The sequence below is a fragment of the Ammospiza caudacuta genome, chromosome Z (assembly GCF_027887145.1).
Source record: "Ammospiza caudacuta isolate bAmmCau1 chromosome Z, bAmmCau1.pri, whole genome shotgun sequence".
Lineage (NCBI taxonomy): Eukaryota > Metazoa > Chordata > Aves > Passeriformes > Passerellidae > Ammospiza > Ammospiza caudacuta.
The window spans coordinates 52,595,097-52,615,793 of record NC_080632.1 but is presented as its reverse complement, the minus strand read 5'-3'; the positions used below and the strand labels follow the sequence as shown (position 1 = coordinate 52,615,793).

At 35.0% G+C, this 20,697-nt stretch overlaps 1 protein-coding gene across 1 annotated transcript in view; it reads left to right on the top strand.

The window, feature by feature from the left end:
* Positions 1 to 19,815, top strand: part of NDUFS4 (NADH:ubiquinone oxidoreductase subunit S4) — a 47,631-nt gene extending 27,816 nt beyond the window's left edge. The window contains exons 3-5 of the mRNA XM_058823819.1: positions 11,640 to 11,812; positions 15,252 to 15,325; positions 19,607 to 19,815. Coding sequence (XP_058679802.1) covers positions 11,640 to 11,812; positions 15,252 to 15,325; positions 19,607 to 19,710 — 351 coding nt within the window. The 3' untranslated portion in view covers positions 19,711 to 19,815. The remainder of the gene's footprint in view (positions 1 to 11,639; positions 11,813 to 15,251; positions 15,326 to 19,606) is intronic.
* Positions 19,816 to 20,697: the final 882 nt, after the last annotated feature.

The window sequence follows — 20,697 nt, the reverse complement described above, 5'->3', positions numbered from 1 at the left end:
AGATGCTGATAACCTTTCTTACTTCATGTACACCATTCTGGTCTGCCAGAGTATATGTTTGTTTCTAAACATTATTTTTTTGTTTGTTTCTAATTGAAATAACTAGACATATTCTTCTTTATATTTATCGTTGGTAGTTGCATTTGGGCTTAATTACAGTACAAGTTCAGGTGTAGTTACCAGTTTATCTAGTTACGTACATATTTTAAATACTGCTTATTTATTATCTTTTGTTGTTTGGCAATTAAATCCCTTCTTAGTTGGAATATCCTAACTCAATTCAGTCTGTATTACTTGCTACAACTTGTTTTTCTAAGCAGCTGTAGTTCGATGAGGCTTGCAGTGGTTTAGAAAGCCCAGTTGTGTGATAAAGTGCTTTCTGTAAGAATGTCTGTAGGCAACGAGTTACTCCCTGTGATAAAGAAGCTCTCTATAACTCTGACAGTCCAAGTAGAAATTGCCATCACCTTTATCTGTCTTCTAAGAGCAAAAAATATTGCTATATGACTAAAATTCAGTTGAAGATACTTCTGATGTTCAGTTTAGAAGACTACATTTTGCAGGTAGCTCAGAACCCTGTATAAAGTGACAAGATCGTTGTATCCATGAGAGCAATTTCCCTCTCATCCCTATGTAGTTTTATTTTGGGTTTAGGCTGGGGTAAAGGAATTGTATTTCCTTGGTCTGAGAGTCTTTTCTTTTGGTACACAGTAGTGCTCTCTCTGCTGGCTGTTGGAAGGAGGAATGTTTGCGATTGAGGTTACACAACCCTTCGGAGTATCTGTTTTGTCTGGGCTTCCTTCATAGAGCATTACTGTGCAAAAATTTCAAGGTTTCAATCTAGTCCACTTGGTCAAAGTATGTTTTTAGGGTTGGGTTTTTTTCATTTCATTGCATAGTATTTCATTTTCTGTGAATGAATAATGCTTTCGAAGAGTTTGCTGTGATGGCTACTCAGAACAAATTAAAGGAGCATCATTGTGTTGTGTTTAGTTTGGATTCCAAAGGGTTATTCAACATCTAAACACCTACTTAACTTTGGAAGTCTAAATATGCAAACCGTGTTTCTAACTGCTAGAAAGAATAAGACTAAGTCATTGGTACAACCAAGTAATCAACAGGAGTAAGAAGTAACTTCATTTTTAGAGCTGTTTTGTTCAATAGTATTTGTTTTTAAAGGAGGATATGTCCATGTTCTCATAAAACAGTTCCATTATCTGAACCTTTTCTAAAAAACCCAAGTTAGTATCCCATGTTATGTTATTAATGTAGTTGACATGAATTCTTCTTGTGTTGCCAGGAATAGTGATTAAATTCCCTGTACATTGCTACTTTTTCTGTGCATTCAGGTGGGTCTTTCTGCCTTTATGTAGTACTAAGTTGTAGAATTAAACCACAAATCCTAGCCTAAGAAAGGCTAGAAAACCACAAATCCTAAGTTTCTTGTACGGACATGAAACCTGGTTCTAGTCATGGAGGTCTAGGTGAACCATTTTATCAAGTCAGGAGGGAAAAGCTTTTCTTGTCTGGAAAGCCTGGTAGTTTCATGGGAATTCTTGAACATCTTGATCATGCTGCAAGAGAGCCTGGGGCTTCTTCAGTGCTTTCTGGCTGTACTCATATCATCAATGACGGAATCAAATGTTTTTCAAATTCTTTATGGCATGTTTCTGAGGAATCTTTGAAGTACTTTCATGTGTCTTTTCTCAAACTGGCAAATTAACCTGTATTAATGGAGAGTGGGACCATGGAGAGAGCATCTGATGTTCAGAACCAGAGTTTTAATATGCCATTTAGTTCTTGTGCTGTGAAACATGCACCGTAGGGCGGTTGCTTAGTCTCTTATATATGTTTTTGGCATACTCAGTTCTACTCACTCTAAGCTTAAAGCAAAAGGAAGTCTTTGCTGATTGGAAAATAACTTCTATCCTATTACCTGTTAGCCTGAAAACTTGGTTAACAGGTGATAAGAAACTGAGCTACAAGAAATTTCTACAAAATACTAGTAAGACATATCAAAGATAGTATTTTTTAAAAGATGTTTCAGATAGTTCTGAAAAATTATGACTGGTAGTAATTCAGATTAAAATTTCTGCAGAAGTTGTTAATTTTACTTATCAGTTCATTTTCTGGATGTGCACATAAATTCATGTATGAAAATAAGTAACTGTTTTCCTGTGTAGGCAAACATAATCCGTATACAAATCATGTATTTGAAGTTCTTACTGAGTATCATATTAACCAGGCAGAAGCTATTTTAAGATAAATATTGCAGGTTGCACTAGTGTTTTATTTTCTATTCTTCTGGTTTGTATTCTTTCTTAGGACCACATTTTTGTTGTTTTGTTTTTGACTCTATTTGAAAGCATTTTTGAGTCAACTCATTCTGCCTCTGTTGAGTCAGAAGTTGAATATCTTCTCTCTAATGTCTGGTTCCAATAAAAATTCTTAATTTTTTATCACCATTTAGTAAACACAAATGTACATTGTACTCTCTCTTGATTTTTTTCCCCCCACAGTAATGCAAAAGTGAAAGGAAACCTTAATGTTTCAAGTTAATTTTCTTTGATGATGGATTTCTTTCTATTTTATTAGAAAGTGTAAGACCATAATTTCTTTCCTGTAAGTAAAAGCCAAGCATATAAAGGCCAAAGCACTAATTACACGAACGGATTTCTAGAGGTAACTAGCTAAAACCTGTTGCGAAGTAATACAATATATTCTAGTTACACTTCAACTTTTTTAGAGAGGGATTTTTGAAACCATCCATTTAAACTAGCTATATAGATAAATGTGAAAAAAACCCATTTTGTCCAATGGAGTTTAGGTGTATTTTATTGATAACATTGCAACAGTTGAAGCGCCATCAACTCTTTCGATCCCCACCAGGAAGTAATTAATGGCTGTGCTACTGCTAGAAAAGAACCTTCTAAAACACAGTTAAGGTTTGAAAGCTATATGCACTAATTAACAAAATGCAGAGAACATTTAAGCTGTTAATAGCCGCAACATCCCTAATGCATAGACCTTCAATATGCTAACACTGCATAACAGTTCTCTATTGTGCATCTCTTTAATGAGGGTAACTGTGTCAGTTCTTTTCTTGCTTCACTACCTGCTGTGTATGGAAATTATGTACACTATTTAGCACTTCCTTTCAACTTCTAAAGTGCATGCATATTACACAGAAGCATTACATCCTGCATTAGGGTAAGGGGCAGCTTTTAACAGGTCTGATTTCCTTGTAATTTCTGAAGTGCAACTTTTCTTCTTCTAAGAAGCATGCACTAACAGGGATTTTGCTCTAAATTTGCATTTCTTGATTGGGGATTTGCTTCTGTTTTTGTCTCTTATGTCTCACACCACTTGTAACTATATGGGCAAAGATCTGTTACAGAAATCATTTTCTCTATAAAAGAGGTGTGAAGAATAGAGAACAATTAAGGCAGGCATTGGTTGAATTTCCTGATACTCTTCTTAGTAGAAGACCATAAAGTAGTGTGTCAGAACTGTCAAGATAAACTTTAAAAACTACTTTTTGCCTTTTTTTTTTACCCTCACCTTTGATGAGTATCTTTATCTTAATAAACAGAATCCTGAATTGTTTGCTAATTTTTAAACCTTAAAGTTGAATGCTGCTCCATAGCTACCATTCAATAGGAAATTAATTAATTGGTAGTTGTGAGGTGAAAGGAAAAGAACACTAGAAAATGCACAGTAACGAGATTTGAATTTTAGTGTTCTTTGCTCTAGCTTCCAGCCTTAGGACATAGTTAGTTAAAACTGAATTCACAATTAGTGTTTCATACACTGTAGTGACAATCTTTCTTATGATTTCATCATAAAAAATCTTACCAGAGTTATCAGTTCCTAAGATGTTGCTGTACATCCAAATGGGTATTCAGTAGCTCAGACCTTAGAATATTTGCTGTCCAGGTTAAATTAGGAATTGATCAAGGTGTTCCTGCCTTGCAGCAGCAATTCCACTGCCTGTGTGTAAGTAATTCCCTAATTCCATGCAGGCTCTGAGTCTTTTTCTCCCTTGGGTCTTTTGCAGCTTCAGTGGCTAAGGGAGCTTTGAGAAAGAGCCACATATTTAACATCAACTGAAGCCCTTTCTGAAAGCTGAAGATTATGAAACAAGTGGTACCTGAATTTGGGAACTCTACTGAGGCCTTATTTGGAAATTTTTTTAATTGGTACTTCTAAGGAAGCATTGTAAGTTTTTCAGATGGGCATTAAGTAGATAATAATTTTTCATTTTCTTATTCCTGAAAAACCGTAACTTTAAAAAATTCATTTGAGTCATATGCTTATGGTTTATTTTGTCAATACACTTAACTTCTAGTGAAAGTTAAAAGTAAGTATTTTATTAAAATGGTATCAGAAACACACAAAAAATACAGAAATTATTTCCAGTGCACAAGAGTAGCTTGAATTTTGGCTTTCACCTTAGATATGAAGACCTCATCTTGAACTGCTGGTTAAGGCTCTTGGTGTCCATGATCAAAATTGCATTTTGTAGACTATAAATCATCGGTAATGAATAATTCACCAAGATATTATTGAAATACTGTGTTTAGCTTTGCAAGACAATCTGCTTTACTGTGACTTATGCTAGGATTGTATTATAAATACTTCAAACTGAATAAATTATGTTTGAAAAACATGCCATCACTGAGCTACAAGTAAACTACAATATGTTATTTATTTAATAGTATATAAAAAATTGAATTAACTGGGGGAATAGGTACAAAGTTCTTTATCCTAGGTAGTGTCTATCTGCTAGTACTTCTGTCTGCTTTCTTTCAAAGCTTTTCCTGCCTATTCTCTTGTTTTGCACTGAGTAATAGTGTCTGTAAGAGCAGTTTCTTATGGTAGTACAGCAGGGAAGTGTTACCATAACGTAAATTATTCTAACATAAATCAGATTGTTTCAATTGTTTGGTTACCCTCTTTCATTTTCTAAATGCAGGTAAATTAAGACTGCCTCTTCTTTGATTTGAAAGTCTGTCATCTAAAAATGTGGCTGTAGTCTTATTCTTCACTAATTGATTTTCTTGCACTTCCTTGTGAATTTATAGTAGAGTGCTTGAAATCCATGCACTGTAGAAAACTGTTTTTAAAAGGCCTCAGAAAAAGACCTAGCCTTTGCTTGCACACACTTGTCTGTGTGTGCAAGCAAAAAATTTGCTAACATATGGTTTAGATGAGTTCTAGAAAATATACTTTCTCTAAATATAGTTGGGTTAGAATAAAAAGTAATTTGCAAGATCTGTAATTCAGACTTTTTTCCATCTTGTTGAAGATAATCATGCTGTTTGTCATTCTGTCACTTTGAAGAACATCACATCTATGCTGAATTCTCTTATAAGTACTAGTAGCAATATCTATTTTTATGAAATATGCTCTTTGCCCCTGAGTGCCCCTGCTTTCCTCTATTTAATAGTGATTTTCTTAATAGAGATATATAGAGAAATCAAATTGTAAACCCAGGTATTTGATTTCCTTTCTTTTTAACATCTTTTTGTTTACTCAGACAATATCTACGCAGCTAAGACATACTGTTACAGGAAAAAAATATGGTATTAATAAAAAATACATTTTTGTTTCTTGCAATTGTTTCTTGGCAGAAAAAATGATATGGAACAAGAAATAGCCTGTCGATGCTGAAAGTGGGACTTAGGTGTTTCAACTGTTTCATTTTTTCATTTTCAACTGTTTTAGTTTAAACTCATTTTTTCATTTTCAACTGTTTTAGTTTAAACTAACAAAAGCACAACTCAGCAGCTTTTTCTATAACTTACCAGTAATCACTTTTATAAATACCAATTTTCTGTGACTTTTGGAGGAGATGTGACTAGAAAATTTGGGGATGCATTGCAAGCTTCAAGTGAAGTGTTTTAAAGACGTGAAAAAGGGCAGGTGAGAAGGATGTTTTCTAGTTATTATTGTGAAGTCATGTTCTAGTCCTTATTCCTGTTTGCTCTTTCCTGGTGTTTTTCTCAAATCACAGATTCCAAGAGATGCTGGTTTAATGGTGTTTGAAATGTGTTATATAATTTTATTTGAAGTGTCTCATACCAGCAAGTATAGAATAATATTAAGCATGTAAAATATTGGGGACGTGTAGTGAGCCATTGGAGCAGGGCAACAGGGAAGTTCTCAAGGAGTTTTTGCAACTGCAGTGAAGGCTCAGACATCATAGTTGCTATAGTATTGCCTCAGCTGTGAAACGCAAACTAATGAATAGAAATGCTGAACCTACCAGTGCTTGTTTTGGAAGCTGACACTTCCTTTGCATAATGGCAGTCAGCAACCTAAAAAGTATTATAGTGGACTTAGCTTGATTCCAGTAATGTGACGGTTTCTGCTTCTGTTAGACCTACTTTTCTGCATTTTGAGTTTCTCTTTAGTTTTTTACAAAACTGCTTGTGAAAAGAGATTTTCTTTAAATGGAAACCTTCGTGAAATCTTTGTTATTATCAAATTCTGTTTCCTGCTTACAGTGTTTTGTTTTCTTTTTAAAAACACAGTTCTTTAGGTGCTTTTTTCAGCCTCTTTATTAATCATTCTGCAGGATGGCTACATGGAAGAATATGTTATGAATAATACCATGTTGTTCATCATTTACTGTGATAATGCAAAATGATTTTGAAGTCTGGAAGAAAACTGTATCCTGTGTGATACAAAGTTTCCTAAGGGCAAATATGCTTTTTCCCCTTGTTTTGTTTGTAGCTGTTAGATAAATGTTGTCTGACCATGTTTAGTTCATTCTGCTCCATTTTTCCATTTGCAGTTTACATAGCAGATTCTATTCTCTTGCATTGCCTTCAAAAATTCTGTTTTGAAATATAGAAACAAAAATGTTCTGATCCTGACGTACAGTTAAGCAGCTGAGCGCATTAAATAAAAAACTTTTTTCACAGCAGCTACTCTGTGGGTATTATGCAAGATGTTCTGTGCTTTGATATAACAACTTCTAAATAAAGTGAATTGCAACATGGACTTATAGCAAAACTTTACATAGTTAGTCTGGTAAAACATGTTGGAGGTGGGGAAGAGAGCAAGCTGTTGTAAACTCTTATAAAGTACAGAAAACTTCTACTTTCCATTCTAACAAGTGTAAAACTATTGAGGTTAAGTAGGTGGGGCAACCGGAAGTAATTGCTAAGGCCAGTGGCATTTTTGTGGTTTAATAAAGGCAGAAACTAATTATTCAGTTTTTATTTAAGTGAAATGATGCCAAAAAGGAGGTTCCTGTGGAGCAGCTGCACTCCTTCAGTGTTACCCTAATTTACCACAGACACAACTGTCACAAATAGAACTTTTAAACTTGATATATAGCCACGAAAGTAAGGAGCCCTTTGTCTGGAATGCATGCAGAAGAACTGCTTTATACAAATCAACCGGCAGATGACGGACAATGATGAAAATTTGATTCTTTGAAGTCATAATGGTCATTGAAATGTGTGAAATTCTGGTATTGAAAAGAGAGCGGCTAGCAAGACTCTAAATCCTGGGTGGTTGCTGGAAGCTTGCTGGGAGGTTTTTCTGTGTTTTGACATCAACTTCCCATTGCTTGTTCCCTGTTTCCTTTATTAAAAAAAAAAAAAAAAAAAAAAAAAAGAAAAAAAAAGGGGGAGTGCTAAACTGTAGGTAGTTAATAGTAGTTATGTACGGTTTCTGTCTTCATGGTGAAGGAAATGCCAAAGAAGAAACATAACACCTTTATGGACACCTGACCCATCTATTCGAAAGCATTTGTTTTCAAAGCTACTTCCAATCATTTTGTCTCTCTCCTTTAATTAGAGAGTTCTATTTCTTGTCCCCTTTGGAATTTCTGCTATTAGTGGAATATTTAAAAGAAGGAAATTCTCATTCCCTTTAAAAGTCATCTTCGTGCTGAATAGTGCTTTCATTGACACTGCCTCTATGAATCAGTTTTCTTATTGCTGCATAGCACATTTTGGCTGTTACTACCCTTTCCAGAACAGCTTTAGCAGGCTTTCCACCATGACAAACATTCTTAAGTAATCTAAATTGTAATAAAGAAAAACCCCTGTGTTTTTAAGAAATTTTATATGATTTCCACGGTTTTAAAAAAAGGGGGGGGTTGTCCCTTTGAGCTTATTCCAAAAAGAGACAAAATGTCTCAAAATTAGTATTAAATTTTTCTTGAGTTACCAAAAAAAAAAAAATAAATCAGAATTTACTATTCAAATGGCATATATATTAAGAAAAACAGAGTGTCAGAATGCACTTTTTAGATGGCAGCCCGTTTTAAAAATCTGAAACAGAGTTATTAATTTTTAGTAAACCTATACAGTTCAATTCTCAAGTCTTTTTTACTGTCATCTAATATCTTTAAGATTTTGAATGCTGAACACCTCACTAGTATCTTAAATTGCTAATACAGCAAAATTAAGGAACACTTGAAAAAAAAAGATACTAATGTGAAACCAGCTGTCAAAAATATCTTTGTTTTGGAAAGTTGGTTCACAGGTAGTTTCAATGAGAACTTAGAACAAAGCACTGAAGACCCAGCTAAGAGTTCAACCCAATGCAGCATAGTTCTTTTCAAGTATTATATTGTTTTAATGGCATCTTGGAGCGGGAGCTTTAGCCCATTGAAATGTCGTTTAAAGGACAGGTTCTTCTGTCACTAGCTGGAGCTGTGTGGATGAAATGATCACAATAGAGTGTTGTAATGCATTTTAAAACTGTGAGAAATCAGTTTGTCTAGACTAAGAGTGCGCCTACAGGGAATAGGAATCTTAGAGCTTCTGTGCTCTTTAGGTGTCAAGTATGTGATAGATGCCAAGCCTTTTTATTCCATATCTTTGGCAACAGCTCAGCTATGCTACAGTACCTTACATGTCTACAGCAAGCAAAAATCAATGATTTTATGTCAGGACAACTTGAGCTTCAGCAACCAGAAACTCATTGTCCTAACAACTGTCTGTTCAATTGCCAGCTTTTAAAATGGGGAAGATATCAATAAATGATTGCTAGAAGGCACGGAAACTCTAGCTATAATGAGTGTAAGTATGGAGAGTTAGCAACACCAAGTAGATATTTCAATTTGAGAAAGCAGGCAGGTTTTAATTTTAAGTTTGAAAAGATTTTTATGGGATTAATCCTATATTATTAGTGAAATAACCTTGATTTAGAGCCAACTGAGTGCCCGAAAAACATGGCTTGAAGGCTGTGTCTGGGGTTTTCATTTTACTTTCATCCAGATAAACAAGTCTAGGCATTTCTTTACTATGGTAATCTCACAAATATAGCATTTGCTGATTTTAACCCTCTTTTTAGATTGTGTTCTGTATGCACTGTATAACATTTTTATGATTTCCTTGTGTTAAGGTTTCAAAAGAGAAAATAGTTTATGTCCATGATGTTATATAATGTAGTATCTTTTTTTTTAGTAGTTCCAGATTATTCTGGAAGAATTCAAAAACTTCTAAAAGTTAAGCATAAAATTCATAATGGACTTAAGAGTTGCTGGGAGTAATAATAGTAAAAAATATTATAATTTTGGGCTGTTTTGGATTTTACATGTCTGAAAGTGTTTGATGATAACAACCCCAGCATTTTTGCACATAGTATATTGTTAAAGAGCAGTAAAAGAAATTTTTTGTAAATATTACTACATTTTCTCATGTTTGTTATATACAGAAATAAAGGCTAATATTTCTACCTATTTGTATAAATAAGCAAGCTGAAACATTGAATCCTCACCAAACTTTACTGCAGGTGAAAACTCTTTTTTGTTAAACAAAGCACTTTGCCAATTCAAATCAGAAAAATTTAAGCAAATTCCTTCCTAAACTGCAGTTTAGGCTTCAGCAGTGAGAAGTGCCAGTCTGTCAGAAGGTATTTTTGCATAGGTGCTGCAACATTCCGGTAGCTGGTACTGCTTCTCTTTCATATCACTGCTAACTCATATTAAAATGACTTGGTCCTAATGAAGGCATTTATAATGGAATCGTTAAGATACTTTGACAGTTTTTTGTGATCATTTGGGTAGAAATGTCAGAAGTTGGAAAGCTAGAGTGTGGATGCTTGTTTGTTGCCCCTGCTGTCCTAATTGTAAATGCAAGTCAAATGCTTTACACTTCTTCCCTTTTATAGTTTTAAGGGACTGATCTCCCAAATTGTGTAAAATAAAATTGGAAATGAGAACTGCTGCTTTTCAAAGGATGATCTGGTGGCTGCGTCAGGAAGTTTCACGTTTGCCACAAAGGAAAATCCCATAATGTTAATAGGTACATTTATGTAAAATGACAGTGTTCTATTTAAGGTTCTCATTTCGTTCAAGTCATGGCAAGACTGTCAAGATAAGTTCAATATGCTGAATGTTTTGCTGCAACCTTCTGGAATTTGACCAGTTTACAACTTGTTCCTGGAGGGAGGGGAGGGGAAAAGGGAGACTAAGGAGCTCCCACTGGCCTTTTAAGTATGTAAGGAACAGGAGTAGTTTAACCTCCTTGGAGATGGATTTGATGTTTGATTTCAGTCTTTACTAGGGTGAACTGACAAGTTAATTTTGCATAATTACTGTTTAGTTTTTAGCAAAAATGTTCACTTTAATTATATCAGATGTTGCTGAGGGTAATTTTTCACAGCAATGCTTGTGAGGTTTTTCCCTATCTTATGCTTTGTTAAAGTCAGTTAATATTTTTAGGCTGGTTTGAAGGATTTATCTTTGTTATGTTTATTTTGAAGGCTTATCCCTCTAGAAGAGGAGGGCATCCTACTGTTGATTATATACAATGTTACAAATTTTTTTTTTTTTTCTTTGAAGGTTGGAATCTCCTTAATCATTGTGTTCCTCACAAATACACTGAAGAAAGTTACCAGCATCAAATGTCCCTCTGTTGATCTTGAATGTCAACAGAAGAGCTGACTGTCAAATGCTGAGTCATAACTTGAAACATGACGAGGGGTCAACTTTATTTAATTACTTATGGCTAGAGAGATAAGAGCTGACTTTTAGCACCTTCTCTGCAATCTCAAACAATCAGTAGCATATTGTGCAAAAGATACTAGCTTCTGCCTCTTCCTTCATGCAAAGGATAGCTTCTTGAGTCACCATAGGTGTTGCTGTCTCTGAACAATATACAGAGTTAAGCCCAAGGGAAAGTGCTTATACTACAGTGCATACTTGGCTGGCAAATATTTCGGTGAATAGTCCTGTTCATGTTTTGGAATTTGTCAATGTTTCAGTCAACACTCTTAATATTTTCCTGAAGGAAGAAAGCATTTGCACTTTTCCTCATTTGGTTTAGCTGGTGCAAGTTGAAGCCGTCCTGACTTTGCAGCTGTAGACAGAGAAGGATGGGGGAAATGTTCTGTCCCTCCTCTGGCTGTACCGTTTTGTACATGGGAGATGGGCAAGTTCAGGTAACTGGTCCGAGCAAAATCTAACCAGTGAGGGGAAGCAGAATAATAGCAGCCCTAGCATGTATCACCTTCAGTTGTGTTCTGTTGAAACTACAATTTAGTTTTCTAAGTTTTTTTCAGCTTTGTAACTTTAAATATAAAGCATGAACTTATGTAAAAAGCATAAGCAGTATTATCTTACATGTTTCGGATGAACTCTTTTCTAAAAAGTCACATTATATTTTTTCTAGGATATCTCTACTTTAACTGGTGTTCCGGATGAGCACATCAAAACCAGAAAAGTTCACATTTTTGTTCCAGCACGTAATGCAATGCAGTCAGGAGCTAACAATACAAAGAAATGGAAGATGGAATTTGATAACAGGGAGCGCTGGGAGAACCCTTTAATGGGCTGGGCATCTACGTGAGTACTTACTGAATTTGAAAGTACTTTTCTTCTATATTTGGCTCTCACTACTTTTTAAATTTCAAATATCAAATATTTCTACCTAAATCTGATTGTATTATAACAGTACCTACAGAAAGTGGTTGGGTTTGTTTGTTGTATGACCCGTTAAGTTTAAAAACAGATTTTTAAAGCTCATTTCATCATCTGGAAGAGTTCAAAAAAGATGTTAACAACCACACATTTCAGTAATTACATTGGGATGATGTTATTGTGTGGCAGCATCAGGACCAGAAGGTCCATAAAGTAGTTAATCATTCTTAGCTGTCAGTTGCATCTTTTAAACAAAAACAACAATATTTCCAGATTTTTTTTTATCCTGAGGATCTAAAATGAGGAGTCATAACTAATAAAAAAAACCACAAGAAGCCCAGCTATTTAAAATATTATTCTGTTTGTTACAGGATTGTCAGTATTAGCATTAAAATCTTTAAATACATGAAAAATCCAGAAAGGTACTAGTCTTAGCTAAATATGCTGTATTTCAGAAATGTAATTGCAACTTGTATGCATCTAATTCTTAATTTTTTTTCTTCATATGAATACAGTACCTACATTTCACGGTGTGGTTAGAATTCCTGTTGACTCGGAGAGCTATATCAGCAATTCCTCTGACAATATTGTAATCTCAGAGGCAATATTCAGAATAGTTAATGGTTAGACATAAACTGAAATCAACCACTTATAGATTTTTTTTCAAACTTCAGAAAGAGTACTATGTGTACTGAGAATATCTACTTGCTACCATATTAGCACTTATCATGGAATATCACAAAATGTTATGAAAAAAACTGTAAAACCTTAAACATAAAATAATTTCAGGATGCGTTTTTTAAGATGTATTAACATTCCAAATCCAGTCACAGAAATTTTTTTTTTATATATATAACATAAATGTATCCAGAAATTTAGTTCAAAGTAACTCTGAAATTAAGTCTTCCTGTTGTATTGATTTCTCATAAAAATTTGAGAAGGCTCTACATAGGTTTTTATTTTGGGGTAGGGAAAGGAATTTCTCATGGGTAAGCAGGCTCCAGGTAAGATTAAAAAAAAGTGCTCCATTGAGAATCAATGCTAGTAGGTTAAAGGTTTTGTAAATTAGTTTGTATCCATTCATTTTTAAGGCATGCTTGTGAAAACTGGTAGTGTACTAACTGTAGTAATTCTGGTGTTACCATTCGACACCCAAAAATACCCAAGAAGAGTTTCTTCCATTGAGATTTAATTTCTGCAAAAAACATCTCACAGACAGTTTTCCATTTACTTTTGAATAATGTAATGGGATTAGTGGGTAAGAGCTCTCTAGAGTCTACGTGTTAAAGCCCTTTTTTGTCTGAACTCCATATACTTGAATATATTGGAAAGACCTGTTGGTCTTTCCTATATTTCTGTCATTTTGCAGTCTTATTTGGGGCTGGAGGTTTTTTGCACTTGTTTTTGGCTATTCCAACTTTTTTTAAGTGAAAATTATCCAGTTACAGATCTAAGTAAAATGGACCCATGGCATGTTTTTTTTTGTAATTGGGAGGTTTCATTATGAGAATGGCTAAATATATTTCTTGGGTACACCTTTTAATTTAAAACTGTGAATGAAAAAATGTGGAAAGTGTGAAGTTTTTGTTGTATGAGATCTCATAGGAGAACAAAACATGGAATCCTAATTTTCAGCGATTGATAGAACAAATGGGGATAGGCATGGGAAATTCTGCAACACTGGTACTGCTGACACTATCAGGACGTCATGCTGGACATCCTGAAATCCAGTTTTGTCACACAGATAGCTCATTTATGGAAATAAATCAGAAACCTATTTAGATTGAATGAAAGATGATTGCACATTAAACAGAACTAATAATGTCTGCACAGTTCTCATTTCCCAACTGCCTCTGTCCTGGAAGGCTTTTGCCATATTTGCTGTTCTGAACAGGCACTGGTCCCTCACCACACTTCAGACCTAAAGCTTCTTTGTTCCTTTTTAGCAGTGTTGAAAAGATTTTTCCAGCCCCAATTATGGAAGAGAAGAACAATAAGCAGAAGTTGTCACAATATTGCAGTATACTGAGGCCACTTAGTTCTCCACTGGTCATGTCATCAACTAATTCTTAGTTCTTAATTCACTTAGATGCTGTTATAAGAGAAATCTTTAAATATCTTTAAGAGAACCTATCCGCAGTGGCTTGCAAAAGTGTAATTTCTGTCTTTATCCTAGGTTTGTTTGTTTGTTCGTTTGTTGTGTGGTTTTTGTTTATTTGTTTCTGATTTTTTTATTGGGGAATATATTGGATATGTAGTGAACTCCATTTTTCCATGTGTACATGAGATAAAATTACACTGTTGTCTTTGCTGGAAGCGAGATTCCCCCTTTTCCCCTCCCCCTTCTCCAGTCACAGGCTGTGCCCTTTATTGTAGAGAGTTCAGTGTATCTTCAGTCTTTTCTCTTCATTTATCCTTCTAGCTTCAAAGAGAGAACAGTTGAGAGGCAGCTCCTTCAATAGTTTGTTGCAATTTGGTCGTCTTTCCAGTTGTCTCCCAGGCTCATAGGCAGCGTTGTCACAGGGAGGTTTTATCTGTCTTTGTTTTGCTACAACCAGTATCTAATTTCTTTAAGAGTTAGAACTCTTCTTCTTTTTTTCCCCCATTCTTTGTCATTGTTCGAAAATTGAGCTTTTATAGCAACAAATAAGGCAATTTTGTGTTTTCACTGAGAATTTAATTTGTTTCAAAAACCTTTATGGTACTTCATTCATGCAGTTGAGGAATAGCTGGTCATCTAAAACAAACTACTATGTAATTACTTAGCTAGCTGTTTGCATTTTGGAGCTTCATTTTCAGTTGTGACCTGTGATCTGCTTGCTGTGTAGAAATGATTTGTGGGGGTCATGTGACCTCTGCTAAAGCAGTACTCTCAATATTTTTTTAATGTGCTTTTCAGTTTCTGGTTAGTTCCTTCTCTCCTCACTTCAGTATTCTGTTCTTTTCTGTCCAAGATTATTCTTTGCCTAACTATTCTACAGACACTTGGTCTCCTTGAAATGTTCAGAATTATTTAGACCTCCTGATCTTACAAAAAGAAAGGAATTTTGCAGATTTAAACTAAAGAGTCTCGCAGAGCACTTCCTATAACCTCAGCAAGTGGTTAGACATGTGTGTCTAACAACCCAATTAATTTTTGCAAGTAGCTGTGAGGGAAGTCTAATGCACTGAAAGAGTAAAACAATACTTTGCCAAAAGTAAGTGTTGACCCTGAAGATAATTTTTAGAAGTCTGTTGAATAGTTTTATGAGTTTGCATACTACCGTGAGCTGCGTAATACAGTATTTGATTTAACATTTGAGATACAGATGCAATCTTTTTCTATTTCCAGTACACCTAAAAATTGTCATCTGTTTACTTACAGAGCTGACCCTTTATCCAACATGGTTCTTACTTTCTCTACTAAAGAAGATGCCATTGCTTTTGCTGAAAAAAATGGTATGTATTGTATGTATGAGCCTTGAGAGGTTCATCCTTCCATAGGCAATCTTGATCTCAAAGTATTAACAATAGAATAAGTACAGGATAAAGTACCTTCCCTCTTTTCTGCAGAGCTGGTAAACTAGTGTTCTACATGGGGAGGAGGAAAATGGGAAGGGAGGATATTTCCAGGGGTGCTGAAGGCATTGACTTTAGACTTTCCACTGTCTAGAAAGGTGTTTCAGCCATTATTATTATTATTGAAATGTAATATTAATGTTAAAATTCTTTTGCACTGTCTCTGTTTTAAATGAGAGCTGAATCAGACCTTGCTCAGGTCTTGGAGGAAAGTTAATACTTCAGGTGTATCCCAGGGTTGGTGTTCCAACTGCATGGTGGTGTGATCTTTGCCTGAAGGTTTAATATGAGCATCTCAGTTCTTACTAAGGAAAACTGTCAGAGGTCCTGTGAATGTTTGATAATAAAAAAAAACAGAATTAAATTATTACCAAGTAAGCATCTTGGACTTCATTTTTGGCTATATTGTAGCATAGATTTATTGTAGAAGAAACCCAAGAGGATCATCAAATCCAACTCACTGCTCCTCACATAACTACCTAAAAGGAAACCATGTGACTAAAAGCGTCACCCCAGTGTTGAGCTCTGAGAAACTTAGTGTTCTGGTCACTTCCCTGAGAAGCCTGTTCCTATGACCACACTCTCTCTGTGAATAAGGTTTTCCTGTTGTTGAGTCTGGGCTTGCCCAGAAGCAGTTTCATTCTATTCCTTGTGTCCTGTCTCTGGTCACCAGAGGGGAGATGAGCACATCCCCTCGCTGCTCCCCATGAGGAACCTGTAGATTCAGGATGTTACACCTAACTCTGCCCAGCATTAGAGTCTAAACACATAAGCTTGGTGATTATTCTTATTTGTGAAAAAGACAGTAGAAAAGCCAGTATAATTACTTAATAGTTATTAAGGCAATGTTATATCACAGGAAATTTATCTGTAAACTTAGTTAGGCTTGTATTTCCTGACAGAATGAAGGTACCACAAACCATACGCATAATCTCAGCCTTTTGAATATTCAGCAGTCCTTTTTTCTGTTAGCATTAATTTTTTGCTGCTCTCTTTTCTTTTTCTTTTTTTCTTCTTTTAAATCAACTTCATTTTCCTTAAAAAGGTTAGCTTGATGCTTAGTCCCTGTGGATGTGAAGGTGATTAATTACATTGAGATAAAGCCAGGAATAATGCACATGAAGTGTGAGGTTCTTCAGAAGTCTTCCCTGTGGCAGCTTTCAACTATATTTAGGATTGGGTAAATAGTAAAGTTCCTTGGCCAGACCAAATTATGCAAAGTTGTTAGAGGTTGATATTATGCATCACAAACACGGTAAGTCCTTTAGCCTGTGCATCTAAGAAACTAAACCATTTAAAGTTCAATTTACTTGCACTTTTTAATAGTAAAAGGTAGAATATAATTTGTCTGTTCCTCTTTAAATGGAAAATTTTTTGGCTTAGTAGTACTAATTTTATTGAAAAATAGGTTCTATTATCTAAGAAGTGGATAGGATCACATTTGCATTGGATAACCTGTGCAATTTTCTTAGTATATTTTACTGTTTTATGAACAAATGAAATTTAGGAGAATTTGGCACTATGTTTCTGTATTGTTCATATTATTTCTTGAACAATTCAGCATATAGGAGAAAAAAAATTATTGTAATGACCTGCTTATGTCATCTCTTTGTAGATGTTATGTTTTATCTTTTCAAAATGCAGACTAAGTAAAATGCATTTGTTCAGTGTAGAAAGTTTATGCCTTCCCTGAGTTAGAAATTACTCCATTGTGCATGAAACCAACTAAACTAAGGCTATGACTTGGTATTAATATTAGTATTTCAGTATTCACTTAGCTTTCACTTCTAATTTTACCATAATTGAGACGCACTGTACTTTTCTGTAGACACTGACTTGCCTAACTTTTAATTTCATTTTTCATTTTTGTGTATGATATGTGCATAGTATTTTCTGTAGTGATAGCTTCAATATCATGTGTAGCTAGAAATACAAATTTTACATTATTTAGTTCTGCTTTTTAAGAAACATTAGAAATTTAGGCAGACATTTACACTGGAAGTTAGCTTCATAACCAAGATAGTATTGAGACATAGCTAGGAACATGTCTAGGAACACAAATAACTACCTCTCCCTGTGGCTCCTGTGTGAACCGCACAAATTTTCCATGACAAAATTCCTTAAGAACCTGGAATGTAATTTCTGAAAATTCTAGATATTGCAGGTTATTTTGGTACAGTTAGTAAACTTAAACTTAAGAACTTAAGAGTTCTTTCTCACCTAACAACTTAAGGAGATTTCTTTCTGCCTGCCCCATCTGATGTGTTTTCTAATGTTGGAGTAGCAGCACTGGATACAGTAACAGGAGACATTGCTGTCCAAAATTACAGCTGAGGATGGTCTTAGTTCTAGGCAAGGAGGTAACATTTTTAATTGGAAGAAATGAAAAATTCTGACGGTTGACCTAATTTTTTTACCCTGTCCGAATCACTGAAGCAATTGTTTAAAAACATACAGCTTAAGTAACAAGGATGGAGAGTTTTTCTACTCCACAGTAACCTTTGGTCAGGTGGTGAGGGTGTTCTTCCAGAGAAGGTGAAATCTGCTTTCTGTCTACTTGGCTTGTATAGCAGCGCTCTGGGCAAGAGTCACTTCCCCCAGCATTCTGGTATTTTTATAAAAGTGACCTCTGCTCTCTGTTGTGAACACCTCAAAACGCTGGTCTGAAGGAGTCTGTTCCAAAGAATGGTGGCCTCTTGCAGTCATTAGTTACATGTAACTGACTTTATGCATTTTGGCTATCTGTGGCAGTGCAAGTCATTGTGCTGGCAGTTGCAAATCTCTTTTAGAGGCACTCGGCCCCTCTCCATCTGGTGTATAAAAAGATGAAGCAATACCTTGGGGCTGTAGATTCCATTCCAGCAGCCAAGTGTCTCAATGTTAGGTGTTACAATGTTGAATGTTGCAACACTGAAGTCTGTCTCTGGATCTAGTTCTGGCTGTTTACTCAAGCTTATATTTTTTAATCAGAACAGGAGGCAAAAGCCAGTGTTTTCACAGATGGAAAGAATATGTTTTTAAAGTTCCTGTTCAGTGTTTCTTACAGAGAATAGTTAACTTGGAAATTTACACTGATTGAGGCTGATAAACATGAAGAAAATGTTTATGTGACATTTGTGAATACGCAAAATTGATGCAGTGACTTGACAACTTGTGTATCTTACAGAATATTTTGATGTGTAGCTGTATCTTGACTGTTTACTGCGAGCACCTTAAATATAAAAATTCAGATATATGTTAAGAATTTTAGGGCTTGCAAGTTTCAGTTTTAAAACCAAGTAAAGTAGTGTCTTATGAGTATCACTTAAAACTGCATATTTAACCACTTCTGGCTTCAACAGAAGTATCTCAACTTTGAGTGAAATACTGCAGCTAAAGAGACCAAACTTCGGAATACTGAGTGCTGCCCTGGCAACTTTCCAGGCACCTGGAGACTGCAATCAATTTGCATTTTGATTTACATAAACACTAATGTCTCCACCTCCTCTTTTCTGACATTTTTAAGCATTTCTCTTGCTTAACTATCACATAATTTACTTGTCTTCTATCACTTAATTCCCTTTTCTTTTTACTCCTAATTTTTTATGTTCTTATAAAAAATGTTAAGTATTAAAGTTCTTTAAAATGTTAAGTATTAAACTCCTTTCTAATGTTGAAGTTTTTCTTTGCTTTTTAGTTTTTTTGGTCCTCCCTCCCACCCTTCTTTTTTTATCAGCTTTCCAAGGTCTCCATTGTCTCCTAGCCTTTGAGAATAAGCTTTTGTATGTTATTTTATGGCATATGTTTTCTTACCTTCTTCTTTTCCTGTGCCAACATGCGCAGAGCCTTAGTGCTCCTGTGTGCTATAGAATAGTGGTGCCATGAACTTACAGGACGGTCAATCTTCCCTGTTGAGCTTTTCATTGAAGACTGTCAGGTTTTTTTGCATGGAGGTCTGTAGTATGGACAAGTCTTGCCATCTCACAGAATGGTCATTTGCCACATTTATGGCATTTTATTATTCTCTGTTGCCAACTAGAAAGGAACAGATTAGTGGGTGCCTACATTGAAAAAAACATATTAAAGTTAAAGCCTTTAAGTTGGATCTGCTGTATATTGTATGCTGAGGATATAATTCTCGTTCTTTCTTGTCTCACCCTGCCATTACCCCATAACCTCTAGGCTGGAGTTATGATGTTGAAGAGAAGAAGATGCCAAAACCTAAATCCAAGTCTTATGGTGCAAATTTTTCTTGGAACAAAAGAACAAGAGTGTCTACGAAATAGGTTGGCATTGGGTGTGTGACTGTGAATAAAGTCAGCTGTGCTGTATTTATAGTCCATGTATAATACATCTCTTAATCTCCTAATAAATTTGACCTTTAAACTGCAGATGCATCTTGTGATGTCTATTTAAAATGGTTTTCATATCTCCAATTGAACCTGTTACAAACTTCCCTATAAATAGAGGAGATTTGAAGTGTTCTTCTAAAAACTTGCTGTACATTCCTATCAAAAGGAATGTTTGAAATCAGCTGCAACTTTAGAGGTTATGATTGATCTTTGATGGTAATTTTATATCTACTCTCCTGTTTAAACTTCTGAAGTTTAACAAGTTCAGTAAGCTTTGCATAGACAAAGTCTTTCAATAAAAGCTGTAGTTTTTTCTTTCTGTGCAAGACAGTTTGGCAGTTGAAGAGCAAAGGGTGGGTATAACTCAAGACTCTTCTGTATAGATGTGTATTATATAACTCCTTTCTACTGAAATTAATACTGTCATTATTCCAGAAGCATTCATGACTGGAATAGAAAGCACTGGGTTTTGTTTTGCTTATGGAGCAAAACAAAAGTTTAGTCTGAAAGATTAGGATTGTAGTTGTTTTTCTGTGATATTCTTGAGAAGTGAAACTAAGCCAGTTAAACATTCACAAATGAAGTCAGAATACTTGAGTGCCTCACACAGTATCAGCTTATACTAATTACATAATTACAGTTCTAGGTATTTTATTGCTGGTTACATGTTTATCTGAATTGAGGTTTCCTGTTGCTTAACAGGAGATCTGGGTGATAGCATCTCAGCCTTAACAGCAAGTATATATTGTACACTCAATTTGTCTTCAATGGTATCAAATTATTCATTTTAAAAGTGCATAATGTTATATTTGAAATCTTTGTTTACATATCTTTGGCTGTTGCTTTATCTGCTTTAACTTAACAAGTTATGGCATTGGCACATGATCAGTAAAACGTTTTAAAAATGGGGGATTGTACACC